The sequence below is a fragment of the Halichoerus grypus genome, chromosome 7 (genome assembly GCF_964656455.1).
Source record: "Halichoerus grypus chromosome 7, mHalGry1.hap1.1, whole genome shotgun sequence".
In the NCBI taxonomy this organism is placed as follows: domain Eukaryota; kingdom Metazoa; phylum Chordata; class Mammalia; order Carnivora; family Phocidae; genus Halichoerus; species Halichoerus grypus.
In genome coordinates, this window is record NC_135718.1 from 116,920,023 (window position 1) to 116,944,328 (window position 24,306).

At 46.9% G+C, this 24,306-nt stretch overlaps 1 protein-coding gene across 5 annotated transcripts in view; it reads right to left on the bottom strand.

Annotated features, from left to right (window-relative positions):
* Positions 1–3,839: 3,839 nt before the first annotated feature.
* The window catches only part of SMYD2 (SET and MYND domain containing 2), a 49,403-nt gene continuing 28,936 nt past the window's right edge, over positions 3,840–24,306 (bottom strand). For 3 of the 5 annotated variants that reach the window (XM_036103035.2, XM_036103038.2, XM_078078113.1), the window contains 9 exons: positions 22,720–22,780; positions 21,880–22,004; positions 15,979–16,046; positions 13,317–13,419; positions 10,662–10,772; positions 9,863–9,983; positions 8,719–8,893; positions 6,607–6,715; positions 3,840–4,276 (listed from right to left, as the gene is read on the bottom strand). In XM_036103035.2, coding sequence (XP_035958928.1) covers positions 4,196–4,276; positions 6,607–6,715; positions 8,719–8,893; positions 9,863–9,983; positions 10,662–10,772; positions 13,317–13,419; positions 15,979–16,046; positions 21,880–22,004; positions 22,720–22,780 — 954 coding nt within the window. In that variant the 3' untranslated portion in view covers positions 3,840–4,195. The remainder of the gene's footprint in view (positions 4,277–6,606; positions 6,716–8,718; positions 8,894–9,862; positions 9,984–10,661; positions 10,773–13,316; positions 13,420–15,978; positions 16,047–21,879; positions 22,005–22,719; positions 22,781–24,306) is intronic. The other 2 variants (XM_036103037.2, XM_036103039.2) reach the window with 1 other exon arrangement.

The window sequence follows — 24,306 nt, forward strand, 5'->3', positions numbered from 1 at the left end:
AGAGAAAACAGTTCAATCTCCTTTCTTCTGTGCCATACATGTTTGCGTTAGATGAAAGCACCTACATCCTTTACTTTTAAGGATTATTTTCATAGGCAACAGTGCCTGGTAAAATCTGCTTTTTCACTATTTTAAAGCCCGTTTATTTCTACCCAGTTTTCATTCCTGTATAACTCGATCATACTGAAGAATTTGTTTGAAATTTCCAAAGTTGTGTCATGGTTATAAAAAAAAAAACCTGACAAGGGCAATCACTTAGAGTGAAAAATACATAGAAAGGGATCTTTCCCACCAGTGCCGTGATAACCCTTATCAAATGCCAAGTCCCTTCCCCCAGCTGTCACTTCCTCAGACCCCGGACTGTCCACGTGGAAACAGAAGGCCCCAGGCTGCTCTGGGACACCCCCATCCTTGGTTTGTCCTTCAGCAGTTCCTGTCTAGGTTTTAAGAAGGCGGGTCTGCCCATATTTTCAGCCCATCACCTGCCAGAGACATCCCCAGTGAACCCCTGGTGATGAGGGTGGACACTGTGTGTCTTCGAGGCGTAACAGGACAATAGACCCACTTCTGTGTTAACCCATTTACCCTCCTGGCCCTCCACAGGGAGTCTACCCACTGAAGTCCCAGCGTATTTCACGCTGCGTGAGAATCCCATGAGCCACTCTGGGGTGAGAGGGAATGGTGAGCACATCTCATTAAACATAGAAATAATTCTGTGTATATGTTGACGGGGGCAACAAAACAATTACAAAAATGGTAATACACAAAGTGCTGGTGGATATGGAGAGAAGCAGAATGGAACGAAAAAAGGTACATACGCTCATTTGTTTTCTCTTTCGTGGACTAAGTACATGGACTCAGTTTATTTTCTTTGGATAACAGAAAAAAGAGTCTTATCATATAATTTTGAGATAAACCAGTCTACTGGTGGTTACTGTTTTATCTCCAGACTCTTAGCAGAGCTGAGGAAGGAAATTTTTTAAGGGAGGTAAACCCAGAGAGCAAAACGTAAATATAAGGAAAACGTACACAGACATGCAATGAAAGGACAAAAGCAGGATCAAATACGTCTATTTTGTGATTTTACATCTTGATAAAAATAAATGGGAAAACGTTATCTGACTTACCAGTTAAGAAGCATGATGGAAGAAAAGAGCTCATTCATAATAGCTGTAGAAAACATAAAATCTAGGAATGAAGATCAATGTGTCAGACCTATATAAACAAAGCCTAACCATTTTGAGGCAAAACAGACAAATTGATAAACTCACCACATTCTTGGATAGAAAGACTTGCATTATGGAGAGGTCAGCGCTCTGTGTATCACTCATTCTAATGCAATTCTAATAAATACCGAATAGCACTTTTGGCAGGGAAGGAGGGAAAGGCCAAGAGCGGGCTTGGCCAAACGATGCTCAGGGGCTGTGGAGGGCTAAATGTGGGAGAATGGTCAGAACAAGTCAAGAGAACACAGAAGACTAGCCCCACTAGTTACTAAAAGTTTTGCAGTGCCACAATAATTGAGAATACAGAAATGAACCTAAATCTTAAGGTAATTATGATAATGGGACCATTTCAGATCAGCAGAGGAAAATCAATCAGTAAATGATGCTGCCGTAAGTGGCTAGCAATTTTGAAAATTAAAAATTTTAAAGAGTACAATTGGATCTCTTCCTATTAAATAATTCCAGATAAAGCAGACTTTAAAAAAAATTGTTTTATTTCCTTTCTTCATTTAAAGATGAAAACATTTTCTTCATTTAATGATAAAAACTTTCTACAGCAAGTGTCATGAAAAATAAAGTTAATGGTCAACCAGGGAAAAAATATTTTCAGGACATGGCCAAGAGCTAATATCCCAAAATACATTTTGAGCTCTTATAAATTATTATGAGAGGGGCACCTGGGTGGCTCAGTCAGTTAAATACCTGACTCTCGATTTCAGTTCAGGTCATGATCTCAGGGTCCTGAGATCGAGCCCTGCAGTGAGCTCAGTGCTCAGTGGGGAGTCTGCTTAAGATTCTCCCTCTCCCCTTGCCCCTCCCCCCGCTAATAACTAAAATCTTTAAAAAATAAAAATAAAATGAGAGACATGATTAGCAAGATAGGCAATGGCTGTGAATATCGACTCACAGAAGAAAAACAGGAATTCCTAAGTACAGGAGAAAGTGCCCCATCTCATTAATAAATGCAGAGCAAACAATAATTCACACAGTAGATTGGCCAAACAATTTCAAACAGTGTGTTGTTATGACGGTAGAGGAAAACAAATACAAACACTGTATCTTCTTGGTACCGGATGCAGTTTTTTAAAAAGGAAATGTGGCCAAAATGAATCAAATTTTAAAAGTTTTCACTACTGGATCCTGAAATTCCACTTCTAGGAATCTAGCCCCCAAAACACTGCCACCTGAGAGCAAATTTCCACATCGAAGACTGTGCCCTGTGGCACTGTTCAAAGTGACAGCAACCTGGAAAAACCACGTGTCCGTAAATAGAACAAGTAAATTATGACACATTCAGTGCAATGTTCTGACTCGGAAAAGGATGAAGCAAATCTGCAAATGCTGGAATGAAAAGAGGTCCATCTTGTTAAGTCAGAGACCGAGATCACAAAATAATATAGGTCAGTGGCCATTCTGCCTTTGTTTTTCTCATCTGTTTCCGTATGTACCTTACATGGGCGTGGGGAGAACTGGGACCACATCAGCACACGGTTTCCAGGGGTCACCTCTGGAGAATCGGACTGGAGAAGAAGAAAGAACAGCTTACTTTTTTCCAGTATTATTTACATTTTTTGAGAAAATATTACATTACATTACATTTATAAAACCTACAGAGGTGCGGGGCGGGGGGGGGGGGGGGCTGCTAAGCTTCTTTTAGGCTTAACTACAGAGTCAATTAGCATTCTTCAAACACTAAACTCCCTGGAGGCAGGACCCGTGCAGTGCTCATCTATCCGCTCTTGGAGAGAGAGTTTTGCACACAGTAGGTGTTCAAGAAGCATCTTATTGCACTTAACTGAACAAGAGCATGCATTCTGCCTGCTGAATCCCCACTGTATGCAGTTTACCGTGTGTGTGAGACACGCGTGTACGTCTGAGATGTGTGCACGGGGGTGTGTGTCGATGAGCCCGGAAGGATAATGTACCGAATTGCAGCTGAGCTGCTTGCAGCTCATGAATATGGAGGAAAGCTCAAGTGTAAACTCCAGCAGGCTTTAATTATTACCAGTGGGGAAGTTCCTCTCTTTGGACTCAGGAACCTCCTCCAGGAAACAGGGCGTCCTGGGGGGTGCAGGCGGGCTGGGTCGGGTCCTCCGCGGCGGTTGCTAGCAAACAGCGCCCAGGTTGCTGCCCTCCGGGCTGTGGGAAGCCGGATTCCTGCTGGCCGCGCGGGGACGGATCAGTGTTTGCTCAATAACACAGAGTTGGTAAGGAAAAATTTTTTTTCCTTCTCCAGCTTACCCTGGAGGGCTTCCAAACAAGGAGAGTCCTGCATGAGAACAATCAACAGAATGAGGAATGGAAAGTCTGCTTTCAGACAGATGGGGAGGGCGGGTGGCGGGGGGAAGCCAAGAAAGTGAAGCAAGGCACCTTTATGCATTAAAGGGATTTCAGATACTAGACCGAAGACTCGAAACAGCCGCATTCCCCTGCCAGGGTGGGGCACTCAGGTCACTTCATTGCACCTCCTTTCTTCCTCCAAGGTCACTGAGCCCGGAGAGCCAGTGCAGGCTGAACCCCGATGGAGAGCAGGGGTGACTGCCCCTCCTGGACCCAGCTCCCACCGCCATGGTGAGCTCCTCCCCGCAGACAGAAGAAAAGACAAACTTCAAATACCGTTACCTTTTTTATTCTCCCTCATCATTCCAGTGTTCAGAACGTTATAATAGGCATGAAGGGAAAAATAATCGCATTCTTTTAAAACTCAATCTGTCCAAAGTCTAGGATAACAAATGAAACCATGTCATTATCTCTTAGGGCAATGAAAGCATTCAGAAATTATTTTGGTACTAAGAGTAAAGATTAAGACCAACTTCAGGTAAGCCATGTGTGAGGTTTAAGGGCAAGTAGGTGTTTTCATTCCAGCGATTTTACAGAAATGCAAGAGTCATGTGTACGCCTGGAAATATTCAAATCCTTGAAGGCTTCTGCACTAGCATTTAAATAAAAACGAACGTGTTGGCGTAGTTTCAGGGGCTTTCAATTTCCTGTTTGATCTCAGAAATGTACGGATGATCTTTGCCGTGAGCCACTTCCATGATGGCGATGGCCTAGGAGAGAGAGAGAGACAAGTGAAGGGGTGAGAGCCTGGAGGCAGTCCCCTTCGCCTGCACCCTGGGCCAGTGTAACCCCAGCCAGACTGCTCTGCTTCACGGCACGGGACACCCTAGAGCCCCGTCCTCCTCCAGAGCCTGGCTTTTTTTCTTTTCTTTTCCCTTTTTTTTTTTTTTAAGTAGACAAGATTATCTGCTAACCAACTAGTCATCCAGTCTGTACCGCTGAATAAAACATTATTCTACTCTAGCTGAAGAAATGATACAGAGAAATTGATTTCATGACATCCCAGAGACTGCAGTAAGAAACGCTTTAGGGATAGAATTATTTGGCTGTGCTCAACCAAGGAAACAGGCAGTGCTGGAACAGAGAACTTCACACCAAACCTATTTTGATTTTAGTTTACACCGCTAATCCGTAAGACATGATGAAACCATTCTTCCCTTTCAAAAAGCGCGTGTTTTCCTTGTAATGCATATTCTTAAAAAAAACTTAAAAGTAGTTGCAGGTTTCCTGAGAGGAAGCTGGAGAGAACATATTTATAATAAGGCTTCTTCACAGTTGGGCAATATAAAGTGCAAGAGTTGCCAGGGGCTCCATCATTTCCTCGATGTGTGACCTTGGGCAATTTGCTTAACTACTCTGTGCCTATTTTCCTCATCTGCAAAATAGGAAGGAGGCCTACCTCTCAGAGTTGTTAGTACACATAAAGTGTTTAGAATAGGGTCCGACATATAGGAAGCATATCCCAAATGTTATCTGCACAAGTTTATTTTTGCTTTTTTGTATTCAACTATGTTACTCACAGATAGAAAAATTATTTCCACTCTCCAAACAGGGAAGTTTTGATGGCCTGTGACTCTGATGGACAATCCTTTCATTTATACCATTCACTTCATTGATCTCAAACCAACAGGAGGCAGGCCAAAGAACAGCGTGAGCCTTCAGGAAGGTCCTGTTTCAAATGCCTCCCCTGCTCCGGCCCCTCTGTGTTCATCACTCCCACTCCTTGCTCAGATCTCCTGTGTCCTTCACTGATCTTGTACCTCATTACCTACCAGCACCTTGCAGCTGTGACCCAACTGGTCAGTTTTCCCTCAGTTCACCAAGACAGTAAATCTGTTGTCTTAGGAGATAAATTCTATGGTTTAAAAACAGGAAAGTTTATACTTAGGTCATACTTCTGGCCTAGTCGGGCCCGGACCCTTCCATTTGGGATGTGGGACCTTATACCATCTTCCCAAGTAGTCTACTGGGAAGAGACACGGAATCTGGCCCGAACTTTCACAGACATTCTCTTACAGGACTCAACAGACTGTCTCAAAGATTACATTTCATCAACTGCTAACTTCCACATAAAGAACGAGAATCAATATTCAGGATGGTGGGGGCGCCTGGGTGGCTCAGTCGTTAAGCGTCTGCCTTCGGCTCAAGTCATGATCTCAGGGTCCTGGGATCGAGCCCCGCATCGGGCTCCCTGTTTGGTGGGAAGCCTGCTTCTCCCTCTCCCACTCCCCCTGCTTGTGTTCCCTCTCTCGCTGTGTCTCTGTCAAATAAATAAAATCTTAAAAAAAAAAAAAAAAAAATTCAGGATGGTGAATCTGAGCTCCGGTCAGGTACCAGGTCAGGGCCCTGCCCCGTCGCCCGCACAGGGCAGCTGTGGACACCGAGGGAGGCCAACGCTGCCCAGCAGCCTGGTCTGCCCCGGGTGTGGGCCACAGCCTGGGTGAGTGGAGTGGACGCTTTCAACTCAGAAAGACCCCAGTCTGAAGGAAGGCCTTAGCCTGTAGGAATCTCAATTTTTCCATCAGGAAAATCTATCTCATTTTTGTAAGAAATTAAAAGAAAAAACACACATGAAGGTCCTGGCATGTAACTGGTACTGGATGAACAGTGAAGACGGTTGTTAAGTACATTTTAGAAACTCCCAAGTGCATAATTATAATCCGAAGGACAGACAAATGGAAGATTCCCTCACCGCGGTCTCCTGACCCACCCCGTGGCCTCTGTCCACTTCCAGGGCTTCACGTGGGATGGGGGCGATACCCCCTTCTCCCCAGTCATGGGCTGTGCCCAGAAGGGCAGCCAGCCCCTCTCGATGGGCACAGAAGGAGGGCCTGGGTGCAGACAAGGCAAAGGCCCAATCACTTGCCCTACTCTGACCTGCCCAGTCCGCCCCCTCCCGCCTCTCTGACCAGAGGTGGCTCAAGAGCCAGTCAAGTCTCTAGGACTTCAGTCACTCGGCGCTATCAGGTGGGAAGGCAGGGGATGAAGGAAAAAGGGGCCGTGGGGCACCGGGCCCCCCAGCCCCACAATGCAGACGTACCTTCTTCAGGGCTTTCTCTCCAGCAGCTTTGTCTTCCAGGCCCATGTACAGCCTCCCCAGCTTCAGCCACATGGAGGCCACGTTGAGGGAGTACAGAGGGTAGTGCTTGCTGCAGTGAGAGAGAAGGTAACAGGCCACTTGACCAAGGCTCCCAAGCAGCTGCAGGCCAGGCGCAGCAAGCCCACGGCTGCCGAGCCCACGGCCCGCTCCCCACCGCAGCCAGACTCCTCCGAGCCCTAGCAGGTGCAGGGGGGGCAAGTGTGGACGGCTCGACCCTGTCTAAGCACCCCAGAGGCTCTTCCTTTCACGCAGTTTGTGTGTTTCTGAAAAGCTACAGAAAAACTGCAGGGGAAATCCTACACAAAAACATTGATAAACACGACATCCAATCCCAGTCCCAGATTTTTGTTTTAGTGTACCCAGAGCAGGGCACTGGGAAAACATCTTTTAAAGTGAAGCCCCTATTTATGAAGACACTAGGCCTATCCCCTCATATTAAAAAGACAGTACACCTAAAAATCCACACCCCCGTGTGTCTCAAGACCCCAGCTTTCTGTCACACTCTATGGTATCAGTTGGTTTAGCAAAGCTGCCAGCTCTCTGAAGTCAGAACACCTTCTTCTTCTTAGGTAAGCTTTCTCTGTTGTCCAGGAGAGGGCTTTATACACAGCAGGTGTTCTCTCTCCGGTTTTCACAAGGCTGCCGGCTAGGGCCTGCCAGGGAAAGAGACCAGGAGGCAGCTCATGGGTGAGAGCGGATGCGGGGAGAGAGAATGCGTGTGTGTGTGTGTAGGTGTTGACTTACAGACTGGTCTGTACTGCTCTACCCTCAAAAGCCACCTAGAAGAGGCACATTCTGGCTATATTCCTGGGCAGGCGGCATCATGCTGCCTGGAAGAAGCCATGGCCCCAGGGGCCCCACAGAAGGCCAGAGCTGGCCTCCAGGAGAGGCTCAGCAAGCTAAGGAAGGGTCCAGGAGAGCAAGGCCCTGCTGGGAGAGGGACCACAAAACTAAGATGATCTCATTTTTTCTGTCTCTCTCATCCCCTCCCTCCAGATCTCACAGAGGGCAGTTTGCATAAGACCAGAGGCTTTCCTCACCCACCCCAGGAAAAAGACAGGCTTTGAGAGCCTCTGTGATGCAGCAAATTGTTTCCAAGAGCAGATTTTAGGAGCTGGCTTCCCTTGAGCTCCCCCTGATGGCTAATCCAGGCAAGGCAGGGTAAGTGGAAGGCCGTGGAAATCCAGACGGGATACAAACTTTACAGTCCCCAACCTTAGAATGGGAGGGAGTGCTGAGGGCTTCTCAAATCCACTAGAGACACCTGGGGTGCTTCTGGGGCACAGGGATCTCAGGTCTAATGCCCAGAGATTCTGGGCCACTTGGGTCTTGGGGAGACCCTGTAAATGTACAATGTGAATGTGTTTAACAAGGGCCCCACTGGTAAGATCTAGGCCATCCCAGCCCTGAAATGGCTAATCAGGGCCGGAGGACACGGCCACAACCTCCATCTGTCACACAATTTAAGGTTTAAAAACTCTCTCGACAGGAAACTTCCCCGGGGCTGATACCCATTATTACTATAAGTTAAAATCCAACTTGCTTTATTCAGAGCTAGGGGTGGGAGGTGGGGGATAATGGATAACCAGAGCCAACGCAATGGTCCTAGCATGTCCCCATTTGCAAACTGGGCTGCAATTTCCAAAAGCACAGGAAGGGGATGGTGTGACTAACGATGGAAAAGCAGGGATGTGAGACCACCACTTACCAATGCATAAGTGTGTTTAACTTGGAAGGCATGGGATGGAAAACAAACACGATGGTGGCTTCTTAATACTGATGGGAATTAACTACTTTGGCTACAGCACCCTGGACAGGTCCTGGCAGGGCTCCTGCCCGGCACCGCCTTCATAACCTCAGCCTGCCCCCACAGGTGTCTCTTCCAAACGGCGGAGGGAACAGCAGCCTGCACCTGTGCTCCAGGTGTGGGTGCAGAACGGGAAAGCTGTTCTAGGCATGTTCCAACACAGGACAGTTGGAAAACAAAAACAGCGTTCCAAATCACCAAATTCCAGTCCCTGCTAAGATGATGAGAACAGCCATTGCAATCACCTGTAGGGCTTAATGATTTTCTGTCCATATCGCAGGGCTCCTTCCCAGTCCTGCATGTACAGGCAGACGCCCATGGCCTGGTACATCATGTGCAGCATGTACACATTGCTGTCCTCAAACACGGAGCCCATCTTCTCCTGGCTGAGCTCGCAGATCTCCAGCAGCTCACTAGGGGGTGCTCTGGAGTCAAGGAAACCACAGGCTCTGGTGACTTGGGAGACTGCCCAAGGCTGGGTTCAAGGAATTATTCCATCCATTCTGCCCCTACCCTCACCCTCTGAAAAAGTAAATTACAGAAACCCAAGCAAAAGTGAAAGGAAAATATTTTTTCTACAAGAATCATATTTTTCTTAAAGAAACAAACTTCGGGAAAAACTGAAGACCTCAACTATTGAACGACTGAAAAATTTTAGCCACAGGGAACAGACCCTGGGTTCAGCTGTAAACAATGTTTAGGATCATAAATCTTCAACCTCATTCACCCAAGCTCAGCACTTTAGTTGAAGCATTTTTAAGGAAGAAGTCCCCACTATGGGAAAGTTCCTTTTTAGACTGAGGGAAAAAAAAAAAAAAATTGTGCCTCTCTCAATTTCCTCTGCTGCTTTTAGTTCTTCCCCCAGTGTAAATGTGATGCCTTTTCAACCTAAGAAAATGCTATAATGTAGTGGTTAAGAATATGGATTATGGTAGTCAGCAGACCTGGGGTAAAAATCCTGGTGAGCTCTGTCCCTTGGGTACAATACTTGCTATCCAGGAGTCTGTTCCCATCTGTTACACGGGGATGGCAATAATGTAATACGCAAAGCCCTCGGTACTGTGCTTGCCTAGAGTACGACACCCAAGCAATGCGGGCCTTCAAGGAACTCTCCTTCATAGCTTTTGACCATTAAACTCTTCTACCACATCCAGCTCCTGACCACACTAGTGAAACAAGGAGAAGTCAGATGAAATCAACACCACACAACTTGGATGCGGTTGACGCCAAGTCATGGGCGGTCAGTTACTCTGTCCACATCTGCCAGAAGACATTCCTCCTTTCACGGTCAGAATCCCATGCTCACCCTTCTTCCACTCCCTCCTCCCAGCTCTCCAGCACCTCCTGCAGGTGAGGGGCAGTAAACTTCTGGACAGTTGTAAAGGATATATTTGTAGTGCTTGGCCCTCCGGAACTCCTCGATGACGTTGCGTGCATATCTGACCATGTCACGGATAGTTTCTGCCTTTGGGGGATCACTGAGCTTCCGGATTTCCACCTTGGCCTTATCCTGAGGGAGATGTCCACAGGTGCAAGGTGTTACCTGCCACGGAAACTACACTGAGGGGGAAACCTCTCAAATAGTCTACTTTCCTATGCAAAGATAGGGGCTTGCCCGTTCTAAAGTCGCAAAAGAATGCAAGGAAATCGGGCACTGGATCTAAGAAATTCAGTACTCCAATACCTTTTTACAACAAACAAACAAAAGTACGAATTTTCTAGACAATCCTTATCTAGGCAGGACACTTAGAATATGTTTGCTATGGGCAGATCTGTGGGTTCACACATCTATGAATTGAGAATAGAATGAGGAGGGGGAGCACGACCAAAAGAACATGGGTAATGCCAGAGAAAATTTTCCATATTCTGACGAACAGGCTGGAAAGCCTGAAAATAACTCTCATGTGCTTTTCCCCTCCCCTCTTTTCTGAGCAGACATTTCTTTCCAAGAAACAGCAACTTGGCAAATCCTTCTCTTACCTGTACGGTGTAATGCAAATGTTTTCATCAGCTGTGAGGATCAGGGTTTGAACAGAGACCTGGTGTAACTCGATTTCCCTCTAGCTGTCTTAGTAAGATGGGTTTAAAGGGTAGGAGGAGACGCCCCCAGGCAGACAGGGCACTCAACTGGTACCAAGGTCCTGAGGTGCAGGGTATGGTTGGCACCTTTACCCGATTGGGGGCCTACCTTGTCTTTGGTGGTGCACTCCTGGCACTGGCAGGTAAAGAAGTAAGAATCTCTTAGCCGGTCGTTCCTATCTTCTGTGGGGTACAGGAGGTCAATATAGCTGGTGAATACCTAAGGGGGTCCAAAGAGTGGACAATGCTGTCTGCCGCAGGTACGCTGGCTCCTTCTCCTTCCTGGGGGGCTCTGCAAACACCCAAAGGGATGGGCCCTGAGGAGGGCCACAGCTGGGGAGATGGCTCTTCCCTTTAAAACCCCGAATTCTTGGGGTGCTCGGGTGACTCAGTCATTAAGCGTCTGCCTTCGGCTCAGGTCATGATCCCAGGGTCCTGGGATCGAGCCCCGCATTGGGCTCCCTGCTCAGCGGGAAGCCTGCTTCTCCCTCTCCTACTCCCCCTGCTTGTGTTCCCTCTCTCGCTGTCTCTCTGTCAAATAAATAAATAAAATCTTAAAAAAATAAAACGAAACCCCGTATTCTTTTAAGTCAGCAATCCCCTAGTTTTGTCCCCCTCCTTGTGCTAGAGAGAAAGGGCCTCTCTTCCCGCCTTCTAGAGAATCAAGGAGTCCCAAGAACAGTAAATGGGGAGGGCTGAAAGCATGCCCAGCAAGGGCATGGCCCCGTCACATGAGGAGATGCACAGACCCGACTCATCCTTGAGACTGGCCTGGGTCTGTGTCTGCGCGGCTCTCCTTCAGCCTCGTTTCTTTCACAGCTTGGGCCAGCTTGAACGCCTTGCTGGGTGGAGGGGTGGCAGGGACACATCCGCACTCGGCTGGCAAGGGAGCAAGAAGCTGGGCCGGGCAGGCTGGGGCACGTCCGTAGAGGCAAAACACAGCCTCTAGGACACCAGCATGCTGCTGCCTTACCCAGCTGGGCCAGAGGACTTGGAAAAGTCTCGCCTTTGGGCTCGCTGGGTCCTCCCGTCTTTGCTTTTTTCTAACGGGGTCTATAACCGCGACTTAGAGCATATGGAGGAGCCCGGCATTTAACTGCCCATTATCTACTCACTGGGACGGCACTTGCTGCTCATCCCACACCATCAGGCAAATGTCTGACCGAACAGATGGATGCCACAAAGCCGTTAGCGTGCCAGTAACCTCGGGCACTGGCAGGCAGGCAGGGGGGACTTGCACAGGGCTGGGTGCTTGCAGGCGCCGCCAAGCCAAGCTCCCAACCCAAAGGGCAGTAATGGAGACCTCGCGGCTCATCTGACACCCTCTTTGAAGGGCAAGTCTCCCCCAAGGCAGTGACTGGCCCAACGCGAGGTTACCGCATTTCCGATCTGTCAGCGCGGGAGGGCAAACCAACAGGAGCAAGCTCTACCCGGCCTCCCTCCTCATTTCTTTGACATGACGGATGAACACATCGCGCAACAAACACAAGGGCCCAGAAGATGGCGACAGAGGCCGCTCAGTGTCGCTGCGCAAGCCGAGGCAGAGCCCGTCTAGGTGACAGACTGCGGAGTCCCCACCCGGCCCCACGGGAGCCCTGGAGCCTGGTGACTTACATTCTGACCCACTGAGACTGTGTATTTTAACAAAAGAGGCATCGGCGTAGTCGCAAGATATCTGGAAACCAAGATGCCCCAACCGAAAATAGGGTACCCTCGTCATGATGAATTAAGCGAAGGGCAGAAAGTCTCATCTGTGCCCTGGCCTTCGGGTCCCCGTTTGGCTGTGGGTTGGTTAACAGCTTCTGGAGAAGCCAAGGCCTTGATCATTTAGCACACCGATCACTGCATTTAAAATTGAAAATATCCAGACACGGACCTTAAAATAGCACTGAAGACGATTAAATTGAAATTGTGTGATTATGTTCCCTACCAATTCATGTGTCCTTGCTAGGGAGTTTATTATTTACTTAAGAACACACAGCATCCTCCAGCGATTCGCCAAGCAGCCGTTTGGAGCCTTCTGGAGGCACCTTAGAGGTGGTCATGAAGGCAGGGCCTGGGAAAGGAGAGGGCATCACTGTGCAGGGGACAGAACACCTGGCTTTCTCCAAGTCCCTAAGTTAGGAGGGGGCCTCTTGGCCACAGACTGCCTCCCCGCGCCCTGTCGGTGTGTACGGCCAGCTACCTGAACCGCATTCCTAAAAAATGATCTCTCTGGAGGTCAGATGTGGAATTGACAGCATGTGCAAGGCTGATGTGTCCATTTGGAGTTTTAACTCTTTAGCTACTGCTGGGCTGGCTTTTCTCTCTTTCAGATAACAATGGTATTGACCTTCTGGGGGGAGAAAAACAGGCCAAAATTTGCTAATTAAAAAAGAAAGAGCTCAAATTCAATGTTTGGTGGTAGAAATACAGAGATGCCTAGGAGCGTCCAAAATTTCACTGTGGTATTTTAGCAGTGTTCTTTCTCTGTAAATCTCTATCAATCTTTGTAAGGGACTGAGCTCGAATTTATTCTTTCCTGTTTTTTCTTGGCCACAGATGGAAATGGGGAGCATCGAATGGAAGGCAAAAGCGTGAGGCTCCAAGGCATGGGTCATGAACCTGATCACTAACCTGCAGGGCCCGAGGCTGGAAACAGTGCAGCTGCTGGGCTCACTCCCAGCCCATCTTGCCCAGCGCTGCCACACGGAATCTTCCAGACTGCCCTGTAAAACCACAGGTGGAAACCCACGGCCCCAGCTGCCGCTGGCCGCACACTCACCTCTTCTCCTGGGCTGATCTCCTGTACAGCTCTTACTTCTGCCAAGGTCCCCTTGTAGGTCACAATGACATTGGGGCAACAGCTATGATTCATCAATGCAACGCTGTCAATCAGAAAAGAAAACCCAATTTTCTCAAGAAGGAGGACAGACTGATTGGGCGATCTGGGCTATTTACTTAGTAAGTTGCAGGAAGGGGATCTTTGTAGGATGTTTAAAAAACAATCTAATAGTTGGCCATCATAGTCTAAGTGGTTGTCCTGCCTGTATCTATATCATATCTAACGTCTCTAACAATATTGAAAAGCGAAATTCACAATTCAAAATGGTGACATCTCGGCCAAACCCCCCCCCCCAAAAAAACCACACAACAATAAAAATAGCAGCGACGAGGAATCCCACCGCCATTCCCTCCTGTGGGATGAAGGACTGAAAGCCCAGCGGCCGCGGCAAACGGCTCCTCCACTGGACACCGCGCAGGGCAGACGCGGTGCCGGGTCCAAGCGGCTTCTGTTCGTGGATTATGTCTAACGTGTTTTCTTCAGCTGTCGGGAAACCACCTCTGTGGGAGAGGCCAGCCTCCTCGGGCAGGGCCTGGGGTGCCCGGAGAGGCCCCGACGAACCTAGCTGCCTCTCTCTCTGCACCTGGATTTCCTCATCTGGAAAATTGGGACATTACTGCTCCCGCTGTCACTGTCTGCTTTTCAGGGACAGAGGAGAGGACAGAGAGACTCGCCTATGTGAGGGGCTTGGAGCTTTCTGATTATATCAAGGTCAAAGTTCTGAGAACAGAAATTTCTAAACTACAGGGAAAAAGTGCTTGATCTCTGAAAATGCTGCCTTTGAAATCACAATGCCGATGTGATTTCTGCCCAAAGGGATTTTTTTCCCCCAATTAAAACTGCCCGGAAACTGGGGCTCAGGTGGCCACGCACATCCATATGCAACATGGCCAGGGTCACTTGCCTGAGCCCTCAGCAACCAGAAGCCCGCTCCTGGTTGCCCCAGTACAAAAGAGCAGAGGGCAGCAGGGCCCGACAAGGGTGAGCTGGCCCGGGTTTGCCGAGCACCACAGGGAGCGGTCCTCTTCCGCCTCCCAGGTGCTACTGGCCCGAGTGAGCGAGCTATGTGGCTGGCCTCGGGCCTGGGAGAACACGTAGCAAGTCCCCTGTCTTGTCCTTGGGAAGGGTCGCCCCCGCCATGCAGCACAGCCCACCTAGCTTACCAACAGGCAATCAGGCCCTGAGGAATCTGATAAACAAATGCACTGAAAGTTGTCACTAAAGGAAAAGCCGCTTTCTAGAATCTTTTGTAGAACTATTAATTCATTTCAAGACAGACTCCTGGATATCCTTTCAATGAGGGTGGAAGAAATTCACCAAGGCGAAGAACCTAAAACAGTTCACGCCCTTGGTATCATCATTCTCCTGCCATCGCTGGGCTGGGTAAAACCTCAGACAATACCATTCTGACCCTTGCTCTTCGTCTGGAAAACACTGAGAGCAGACACGTTCTTTCAGGTCTGAAGTTGTCAGGAAGAGCCTTCTAAAGAGGGTCTGATGGCCTCTCTCGGTTTCTCCTTCCTTTTCCCAAGGGCTTCTCCCCAAGACACTTCTTTCCTCACTATCAGAATTCAAACGGCCGAGGACACCATTTTGGCCATGGGGACAATATCACGTGAATAAACTTTTGGTTGCACTGGCCGGGAAAGCCTACGGCAGGTGCCCAGGAGACACGGGCCTGTCCAGGTGCTTCTCTATCTTTCAGACCCAGGTGATGTGCAGATCCAGGCGGCGACACACACACACACACACACCAGGAGCTCACACGTCATCCACAGCAAACGCATGGGTGTCCCCTTTCTCTGCTTCAGCCCAAAGCTAGAGGCTTGGGTGGTGTATATTAAGTAACCTCGCCAATCTACACTGTGGATTCAGTCAGAGAGGGGATGCAGGGAGGGCTCCTTCGCTCCACCTGTGGAGTGAGGGCTGGATTTCAGGGAACTGAAGCATTCTGAAAATACCCGTTCCATCAGACACCATGGCGAAGCCATTTTTGGCAAATCCATGACAGTCAGAGCTATAAAGATCTCCATTTGTCAGCTGGCCAGCCTTTCTTGAATTACTTGAGTATTTCTGAAGTAAAGAAAAATCCTGTCGTTCTCTGAAATTTTCCTAGTTCGCTACTTGAGCAGAGTCTCCCCCCCCCCAAACTGTGCTGTTTCTACACTCGTATTTTTCAAGAATAAGCAGATGTAGAAGCAGCTCATATCGTCTCTGCATTAGCCTATGGCCAATTCTTGGTTGGCAATTAGTGTTTTCGCTTTGAGTGTAAGAAACCCAAAGATTTCCAAAACCAAAGATACGCAAAAAGCAAATTTCTCGGCAGGGTACAGACTGTTCCCTCTATGCACACTATAAAATATTCTTTAATAATAGCTCCGTACCTAGCAGGACTTAACAAGCAACTGTTCTCTTAACTACTACCTTTGGATCCTTAAATGTATGGGAAGTATTTTGAAACCTGGCAGAATTAAAAAGGTGTCTTAATTCACTTGGAGTTTCATGTCTGCCACATGCAGTTAGGTTATTTAAAAATTAAAAAAAAATCTAATTAGTGTTAAGTAAGTAAAAAAGAAAAGAAGTGAAGTCAAACTCAGCCTACTCGGGAAATATTGCCGATCCCAAATGAGAAAGCTCTTCATCTTCAACTGTGAAGCCATTACAGTTAACCTGCAGTGAGAAAGGGTGAGAAAGAAACAGGTGAGCTGAAGCTTCTCTTTGGATAGAAATCATTCTTTAATTTTGACCTTTTACATACAAATTAACTAGGACGACGTTCCAGTTTAGGGATGTAAAAACCTTTCTTTTGGCCAAGGTATCCTTGGCTCAAACAAAACTGACCCATCAATCTCATGTGTAAACAAAAGCAGAACTGTTAGGAAGGAAGCACCTTTAGTGTAGCCGACCTACTCCCCTACGCACAGTGGCCTGAGGCCACCACAGCTGTGAAGGCTCCAAGGACTGAAGTTTGGAGTTACGACACCTGGAGTCCAATCCCAATTATGCCACAGATTGGCCGTGTGATCTTGAGCCCATCACGGAGACCCTCTGTCCTTGATTTTCTCCCGTTAAAAAAGAAGCCATGACCCATGAGGATGTAATGTACGGGATAGGGAACATAGTCAAGAATATTTTATTAACTTTGTAAGGTGACATGATAACTGGACTTAGAGCAGTGACCATTTCTCAATGTATACCAGTGCTGAATCACTATGTTGTATACCTGAAGCTAACATAATATTGTACGCCTATTATACTCCAGTAAATAAAACATTAACAAAAAAGAAGTCACTTAATCCAGAACCTACCCCATGAGGTGAGGTGGTAAATGGGAAAACCCTGCCACAGCTAATCTAACTGCTGCCCATCCCCTCGAGAGGCAGAGGAGCCAAGGGCCTGAGGCTAAGGAACGGAGGCCTGCCTTTCATGTCTCAGCCCATATAAACCACTGGCGACTTTCTCAGCCTTAAAAAGAAATGTTACATTGAAAAATGCCACGAGCAACTCTCAGGCTTGTGGAAGTCTAACCTAGAGCAAGCAGGTACAAATGAGGACTGTATATCCCCAATTTTATGTTTTTCCATAAATTCATTCTTTCTACCGACATTCACTGAGAGCCCTTACAGGCTGGGCACTGGGCACAGAAGGATGAACAGGCCAAAATCTGCCTCTAGGAACACCTGGTCTACTGGGAGACAATTCAGCGGGTATTTTCCCTTTGTAGCTAAGATTTCAGAACTGGAAGGGGGCTCAGTCTTTTTACTTTTCAAATGATGAACCTGAAGTCAGAGAGGAGCAGTGACTTGCCCAAAGCCAGTGGCAAAGGCTGAGACCCCCGCTCCTGCCAAGCTGCTATGAAGGCTGGGTGTGAGGCACGCACGCTGATCGCTTTCACCCCATGGGCCGGAACCATGCTCTTCCATACTGGAGAGACCGCATGGGTACGTTTCAGGCCACCAGATGGGCTTTTTAAAACTAGCATCCACTGAGCGCTTCTTCTGGGCCAGGCCCTATGCTAGGTGCTACATATTTACTCTCATAAATCTGCAAAACTGCTCTGACATAACCCATTTTACAGATGTGGAAACTGAGGCTCAGGGAGAGGTCAATGATTAAGAACTTGCTCAAGGCCATGTAAGTAGTGAGTGGCAGAACAGGAGTCAGAGTTCAGACTAGACATTCAGACAGCAAAGTTCTCAGAAACACAGAAGAGTTTCACCCTATACCATTTTCCTCTGAAATTGTTTTGATCTAGGAATATTAATAAGGCAATTTTCCATAAAATTAAAAGGCCAATGTCAAAGGCTTAGAAATCTTGGCACACAGAGAAGTAAAGGCTGTGATGGATTTCATTTGTGGTTTTTGCAATTCAACATATTTACAACCAGTATTTACAATTTTCAACGTAAAAAGAGATTGCTGCAGGTTGGAACAATGGACAGCCTTTGAAGTCTGGAGGTATTGGGCATTTCTATGCAGAAGACGTAATGTACTATTTTTTGTGCTATCTTCAAGTACCCCAACCTGTTGTGTCATCAGGACATTAACCAACTACCATGAACCAATGACCCACAACCAACATTAGGTAAGAGTAAATTAGGATTCTCATTCATTCAACAAAACGTACTAGACCATGAACTATGTGCCCTGCACCATAGTAGGTCCTGAATGATCTACAGACAACCTCAGACCAGGTAGTAACATGCCTCAGCAGTGTCTGCAGAAGGAGAGAATGAATAAGAATCTAGCAACAATTTTCAAAACTGATGGAGGGACAGACAGCTCCTCACTAACTCTAAAGGGTAGGAGACTCACTCCTTTGCCTCTTAGTCTCTTCCTCTGCATGGAGCTCAACTGGATCAGTGTATGACTCCAAATTCCTTCAGGCTTCAACGTTCTACGACCCCTGGTTGCTCGATTACCTCCACCCTCCACCTCTCACTGTGGAAGTGTGAGTGTGTTTCTTCAGGAGCAAAGGCTCCTATAAGACAGCGTCATCACTGTTCCTTCCTGGGAGATGGGGATGGGGTGCAAGCCAAACTGCATAGCAATTTCTCTGCCAGTTTTCCCTCCCCTCTGAAATATCCCTAGAGAAGAAAAGTGAACTTGCATGTTGTTAAGAAAGATGCATGGGTCATAGTCCTTTCTTTCAAGTCAAATCAGGCATAAGTGCCTTGCTAAAGCTATTCTCATAATTAGCATTTAGACCAGATGTAGGATGCACACCAAAAATACACTTCCCAACTGTACATATATCCCCAGTGATTAAAGTGCACCTCAGTGCTGAGGGGTGCAGTCACCTTCTACGGCCAGCCCCTGTTGGGCCACAAGCTAACGCACGATGCCCTCCCACGAAGCAGCGGCAGGAGAGGGCTCAGAGGCTGGAACAGAGGACGCGCAGCTTGGGGCTGGGAGGCAGGACCAGAGGGTGCCCCGGGGCTGGAACAGCACTTTTCAGCTTTGCTTTAGTTTTCTCTGGGGACACTAAATGTCCCTTTTCAAATTCATATATTAAAAAATATATGTGCGTAGGTGTGTGTGTGTGCGCGCGCACGCGTATACACGTGCATACACACGCACGCACAATCTGAGAATGGATATTACGATTTGATAAAGTCTATAAAGGAATGAATTATTTCAGTTGTGTGTGTGTGTGCACGCGTATACACGTGTATACGCGTGCACGCACAATCTGAGAATGGATATTACAATTTGATAAAGTCTATAAAGGAATTAATTATTTCAGTTGTGTGTGTGCGCGCACGCGTATTCACGTGTATACACACGCACGCACAATCTGAGAATGGATATTACGATTTGATAAAGTCTCGGGTGCCTGGGTGGCTCAGTGGGTTAAGCGACTGCCTTCGGCTCAGGTCATGATCCCAGAGTCCCGGGATCGAGTCCCACATCAGGCTTCCAGCTCAGCGGGGAGCCTGCTTCTCCCTCTGACCCTCTCCCCTCTCATGCTGTTTCTCTCTCTCTCTCAAATAAATAAATAACTAAAATCTTTAAAAAAAAAAAAAACAACTCTTTAAAAAAAACGATTTGATAAAGTCTATAAAGGAATTATTTCAGTTTGTGTGTGTGCACGTATTCACGTGTATACACACGCACGCACAATCTGAGAATGGATATTACGATTTGATAAAGTCTATAAAGGAATTAATTATTTCAGTTGTGTGTGTGTGTGAATATATATGTGTGTGTGTGGAGATATATATATATATATTTCTCCTGGATTTTCTGAGTTAGTCCAAATGTCAAAGTTTCTGAGTCATTTTCACCACAAATATACTTCTGCTTGTGAGATCAAGTGCCTTGATTTCTGGTTGTGAAACTAGGGTCCCATATCTCTTACACCAACACTAAGAAGTCATCAGCATACATTACTGTGCTGGAGGAAAAGGGATTCTTTTTTTCACAGCTAGAAGGGAAAATACACTGTATTTATTTCATCTCTCCTGGGTTCTCATATAACCATGCCCCCTCTAGTCCAGAAAAAGAGTCAGGTATCTCATTTTTTTTAAAAACAAATGGCAGATTAGTCAATTCCTCAACTTCCCACTGTCACCCAAATCCACTGTCTTAGGACATTTAGGAAAGTGCGTTGTAAATCCAGGATAATGTGAAAATCAGGAAAATCTACTTTAATGTTCATAAATGGAATCCATTTTTTTTTTTTTACCAAGAAAGGCATTTTTTTTTTCTGATGATGACAGTCACAAAATAGAAATATATCTATAATATTACGTCCATCAAGGAATTCATCCAACTGACTGCAGTCATGCTCATGGTGGTTAAAGTGGATCGGAAAACAGATGAAGATTCACTTCAGTCTGTAGAGGTGTAATTTTTGAAGTGGAAGAATTATGGGCGCTTTTTAATCTTTTTCTTCTTTTTAGTGTTTAAGATTTTGTTTATTTATTTGAGAGAGCGAGCGAGCGTGTGCACGTGCTGGTGGGGGAGGGGTAGAGGGACAAGCAGACTCCCCACTGAGCAGGGAGTCTGAGGTGGGGTCCCAAGACCCTGGGATCATGACCTGAGCCTCAGGCAGACGCTTAACCAACTGAGCCACCCAGGCGCTCCCTTTTGAGTGTTTTCTTAAGTTATACACACTCATTGTAGAAAATTCAGAAATTTTCTACAACTCAGGAGATAATCACCTGTGAACTTCTACTGAATCTTTTTTTTAACATATCTATGTGTATTTTCATATTATATACATTTTTATCCTGCTTTTACACTTACAGCTATATCAATGTTTTGCACATCTTTAGACATTCATTGAAACAAAACATAGAGGCCATATAACCTTCCATCATAAGGCTATGCCATAATTTATTTTCCAAACTCCTGTACTGCTGGCCATTTAGATTTCCTTTTTTGTTTTACTTTTTTTTTTCAGTTTTAAAAAGAACCCCACAATAGACCACTGGCGTGTCAATTACTGTCCATAGTCTCTGATAACTTCTTTAGGACAGATTCCTGGAAAGAGAATTACTGGGTCAAAGGGTACACAGGCGAAGCTGATTCTGTTCTAAGACCAAGATGGGTAAGCAGCCACCCGAGGTCTTTTGTGGAGCTAGAGACGGAAGGTTCTGGCAGGGGAACGTAGCTGTGTGCACCCATTCAACAGTCTTGCCGTATTTCTCTCTCTGGGCAGGTCACCTTCAACTACAGGTTCGGCTTGTAGGGGAAGACGCAGGCTATGTAAGGGAGAAAAATCCGACCCGGCAAGTCGGGCCAGGAAGAACCACCCTCGCCGTGAGAGCAGCATCTCTGCACCCAGACTGCGCGCAGACACAGAGTGATCGCCGCACCTTCTTCTTCTGTTCCAGCCGTGCCTACGTCATAGCCTCTCCACACGGCTGGTTTCCAGGGCCTCGATCACTTCTAAGTTGCTCTTATCTAGAAGTCTCTCTAATTTTTTTATCAGATCTGCTTTTGGTAAACATAGACTTCGCTAAAGACGTCTTACCGTCCGTAAAGACTAACTGTCCCGAGACCCACTCGGGCTCCTCTCTGCGGTGACGCTCCTTCCTAGGGCTATCTGAGAGGGCCTCCCTCTTGGGCACATCTGGGTTTGCCTATGCTTTATCAACACAGTGTTGGTAGAAGAAAACACTACTGTCAGAATGGAAGGTTCAAGAGAAGAAACATAAAATTGAATGTGGGAACCTCAAATGGTCTTTCCTTTCACAGAGCGTCTAGCAGGCCACAGTCCTGGGGCGCTGACAACCCCTCTGTTGGCTAAACTCCTTCTGTGGCAAGAGGCAGAGGTCAGGTAAATTACCTATGTACCATCCATCAGGAGGGCCAGCTCAAGGTCTGCTCAAGGTCACCTAGCAGGGCTATGCAAAACAGGGTCCAACAGGTCAACAGCCTTGTCATTACAGAAGCCATCAGTCTATTTCCGTTCATCTTTACCGAGTGTGTGCTGGGGAGAGGGACTTGGGCAGGGAAAGGCTAGCGGAGGGTCACTGGATGCTGGCATTCTTACCTGTGCAAAGAGGACCACCAAGCTATCACTGTCCGGGAATTCAAGGTGCTTGGAGTAAAAGTGATGAAGTGCAGCAATATCACTCTGAATCAAGTCTTTCTTCTCATTGTCTAATTTATCCAGATCTGGGGATAAGCAAACCATTATTCACCAGGTAGAAAACTCTGGCTTTCTAACTACATCCTTGTCTTACTGTAAATGGCATGGAGGGAGAAAAAACAAAAACAAAAACCCATGGAGCCCCCAGAAAATATTCTTCCCCATTACTTGGTGTAACTGATAAATTCTAAGCAAAGAAAAGCATGCTATTTCGTTCTTCTCTTCCTCTGACAGCTGGAAGTCACTCAGGACATGAAATTTCAACTGACCGTGAGCAATGAGGTCAGGAATGAATGCCTAGCGCTGATAAGCAGCCTCGGTCTAGTGTGGCCCCCTCCCCCCACCACTAGCCCTGGAATCTGTGTCATGGTCAAGGAGCTAGACAGCCCTGATTTAATGCCTTTCAGTAAGGACACCAGCTGTTTACAGGACTGCAATTCAGTGAAGATACAAAAATATTCAGCATGCCAGGAGAGCCAGCAGGAGATAGCTCGGGATGCAGCAATTCATCTGAGAGTTCCTACTTCCCCCTAATGATTTCCTAGTCATCATGTCAACTCAGGGGGGGAAAAAAAAAGTTACAGTCATTTCTCAAAACAGGCACATGAGTCAAAGTAGAAACTATTCCTTAAAATCCCCAGTACCACGAGGAATATGAGCTTCCTGTGCCTTTCCCCAACCCTGCCTCGTCCACAGACGTGTTGCTGCAACAACTGCTCGGCCAGTCACAGACAGACTTACGTGATTCAAACTCCTTCACAGCCAACAGCTTCTCGGAAGGTGTTCGCTCTGGGTGCATCTGCTAGTAATCGGGAAGAAATCACACAGATGGAGATGTTAACCACCAGGGCAAAGAGTAGTGCTTTCACTGTTACATCGACATGAAGGAAGAGCACTGATTCTCAATGGAGCAAAGAAGACTCTCCCAGGAGTCCTGCCATCAGGCGCCGAGAGTGTCTGCCCAACACCCAAATCGGAAAGACTCTTCCGGAAAACTTTCTAAAGCGGCTGCCACATTCCTGACACCCTGACAGTGAGACGTGCACAGAGTAGGCTCAAAGATGCCTGCTACGGGAAAGAAGAGTGGCGAGAAATCAACTTTTTAGGGACCCGACTTAAAAGGACTCTGAGTGTACAGAGGAACCATCCTATTTATTATTTCTCCTTCTAAAAAGGAACAAAATCAAACCCCCCATCCATTTTACACTTTCTTTAAGCATAGGCTAAAATGATCTCAAATTCTGTGTTTCAAAAAGAACACTTTTGGTGGTATCTGTGAGCCCAGATTCACTTTAAACGTGTTGCTGGCTTTGTTCTAGACACCCCAAGAGGAGCTAACAATAGTAAACCTGCTAGGCTTTGAGAACATGAATAAACTTGGTGTTGACAAGAGCTCAAAAGCAGAGCTCAAGAGCTGGCCTGAGGCCGTGTCTTTGTCATCTGGCTATTCAATCTGGGGGTACAGGTGTCTGGCAGGACGCTCTCACCTCCCCAGTTAACATGTTAAGCTTCCCCTTGGTAGTGGGTAGCCTGTCTCCCCTAATCCTTTGCAAGCCACTAGAATACAAATGGTCTGGTTTTTCTAATCATCAAGTCCCACTGAGATGAAAAGATGGCCAGGTAACTTTTAATTTAATAGACTATCAGTAGTAATAGTAATTATAATACAAGTTGAATGAAACTGGCATAAACTCATCAGGGCCTTCAGACCACCCCTCCTGGTGCCAAAACATTTCCATTGTTCTTTTTTGGAGCAGAAATCTTCCATTCACAGGATACATTTCTGTAAGATTAGTTAAGTCATCTTGCCTGGGAAAGCTTTTCATTCAGGAAAGTACACCAGCTTCTTCTGAATTCTTAACCACAATACTATAAATGCCACCAAAGAGTGTGAGGCGGGCAGGGGAGAACCAGCAGACTGGGCACCGCACCCTTCCCAAAACACTCACAGATCTTACTGCAATGGCCTGTTCACCCTGACACCACGCCCAGGCACACCACCTCCTACCCGTTCCTCCTGACCAAGAACTCAGCATATATTTAAAAGATAATTGTTAGTAAGGACTCAAAAGTTAACATCCTCCTAGGAAAACAGTTTGGATGTTTTTGATCTCACCCTACAGGCAACCCTTGAATCCTCTGCTTATCCCGGAGTGGATGAAGTGGCATTTCAGCAAGCACCTGACCCACGCCGCACATAATGGAACAATGACCTCAGAGTTTGGAAATGTTCTACCTCTGTTTATGCGGCCCAGAATCCTAACTTGGGCCGGGGACAGATATGTGCCAATCATTACAATCCCATTTGGCTTAGATAAAAAATAGGAA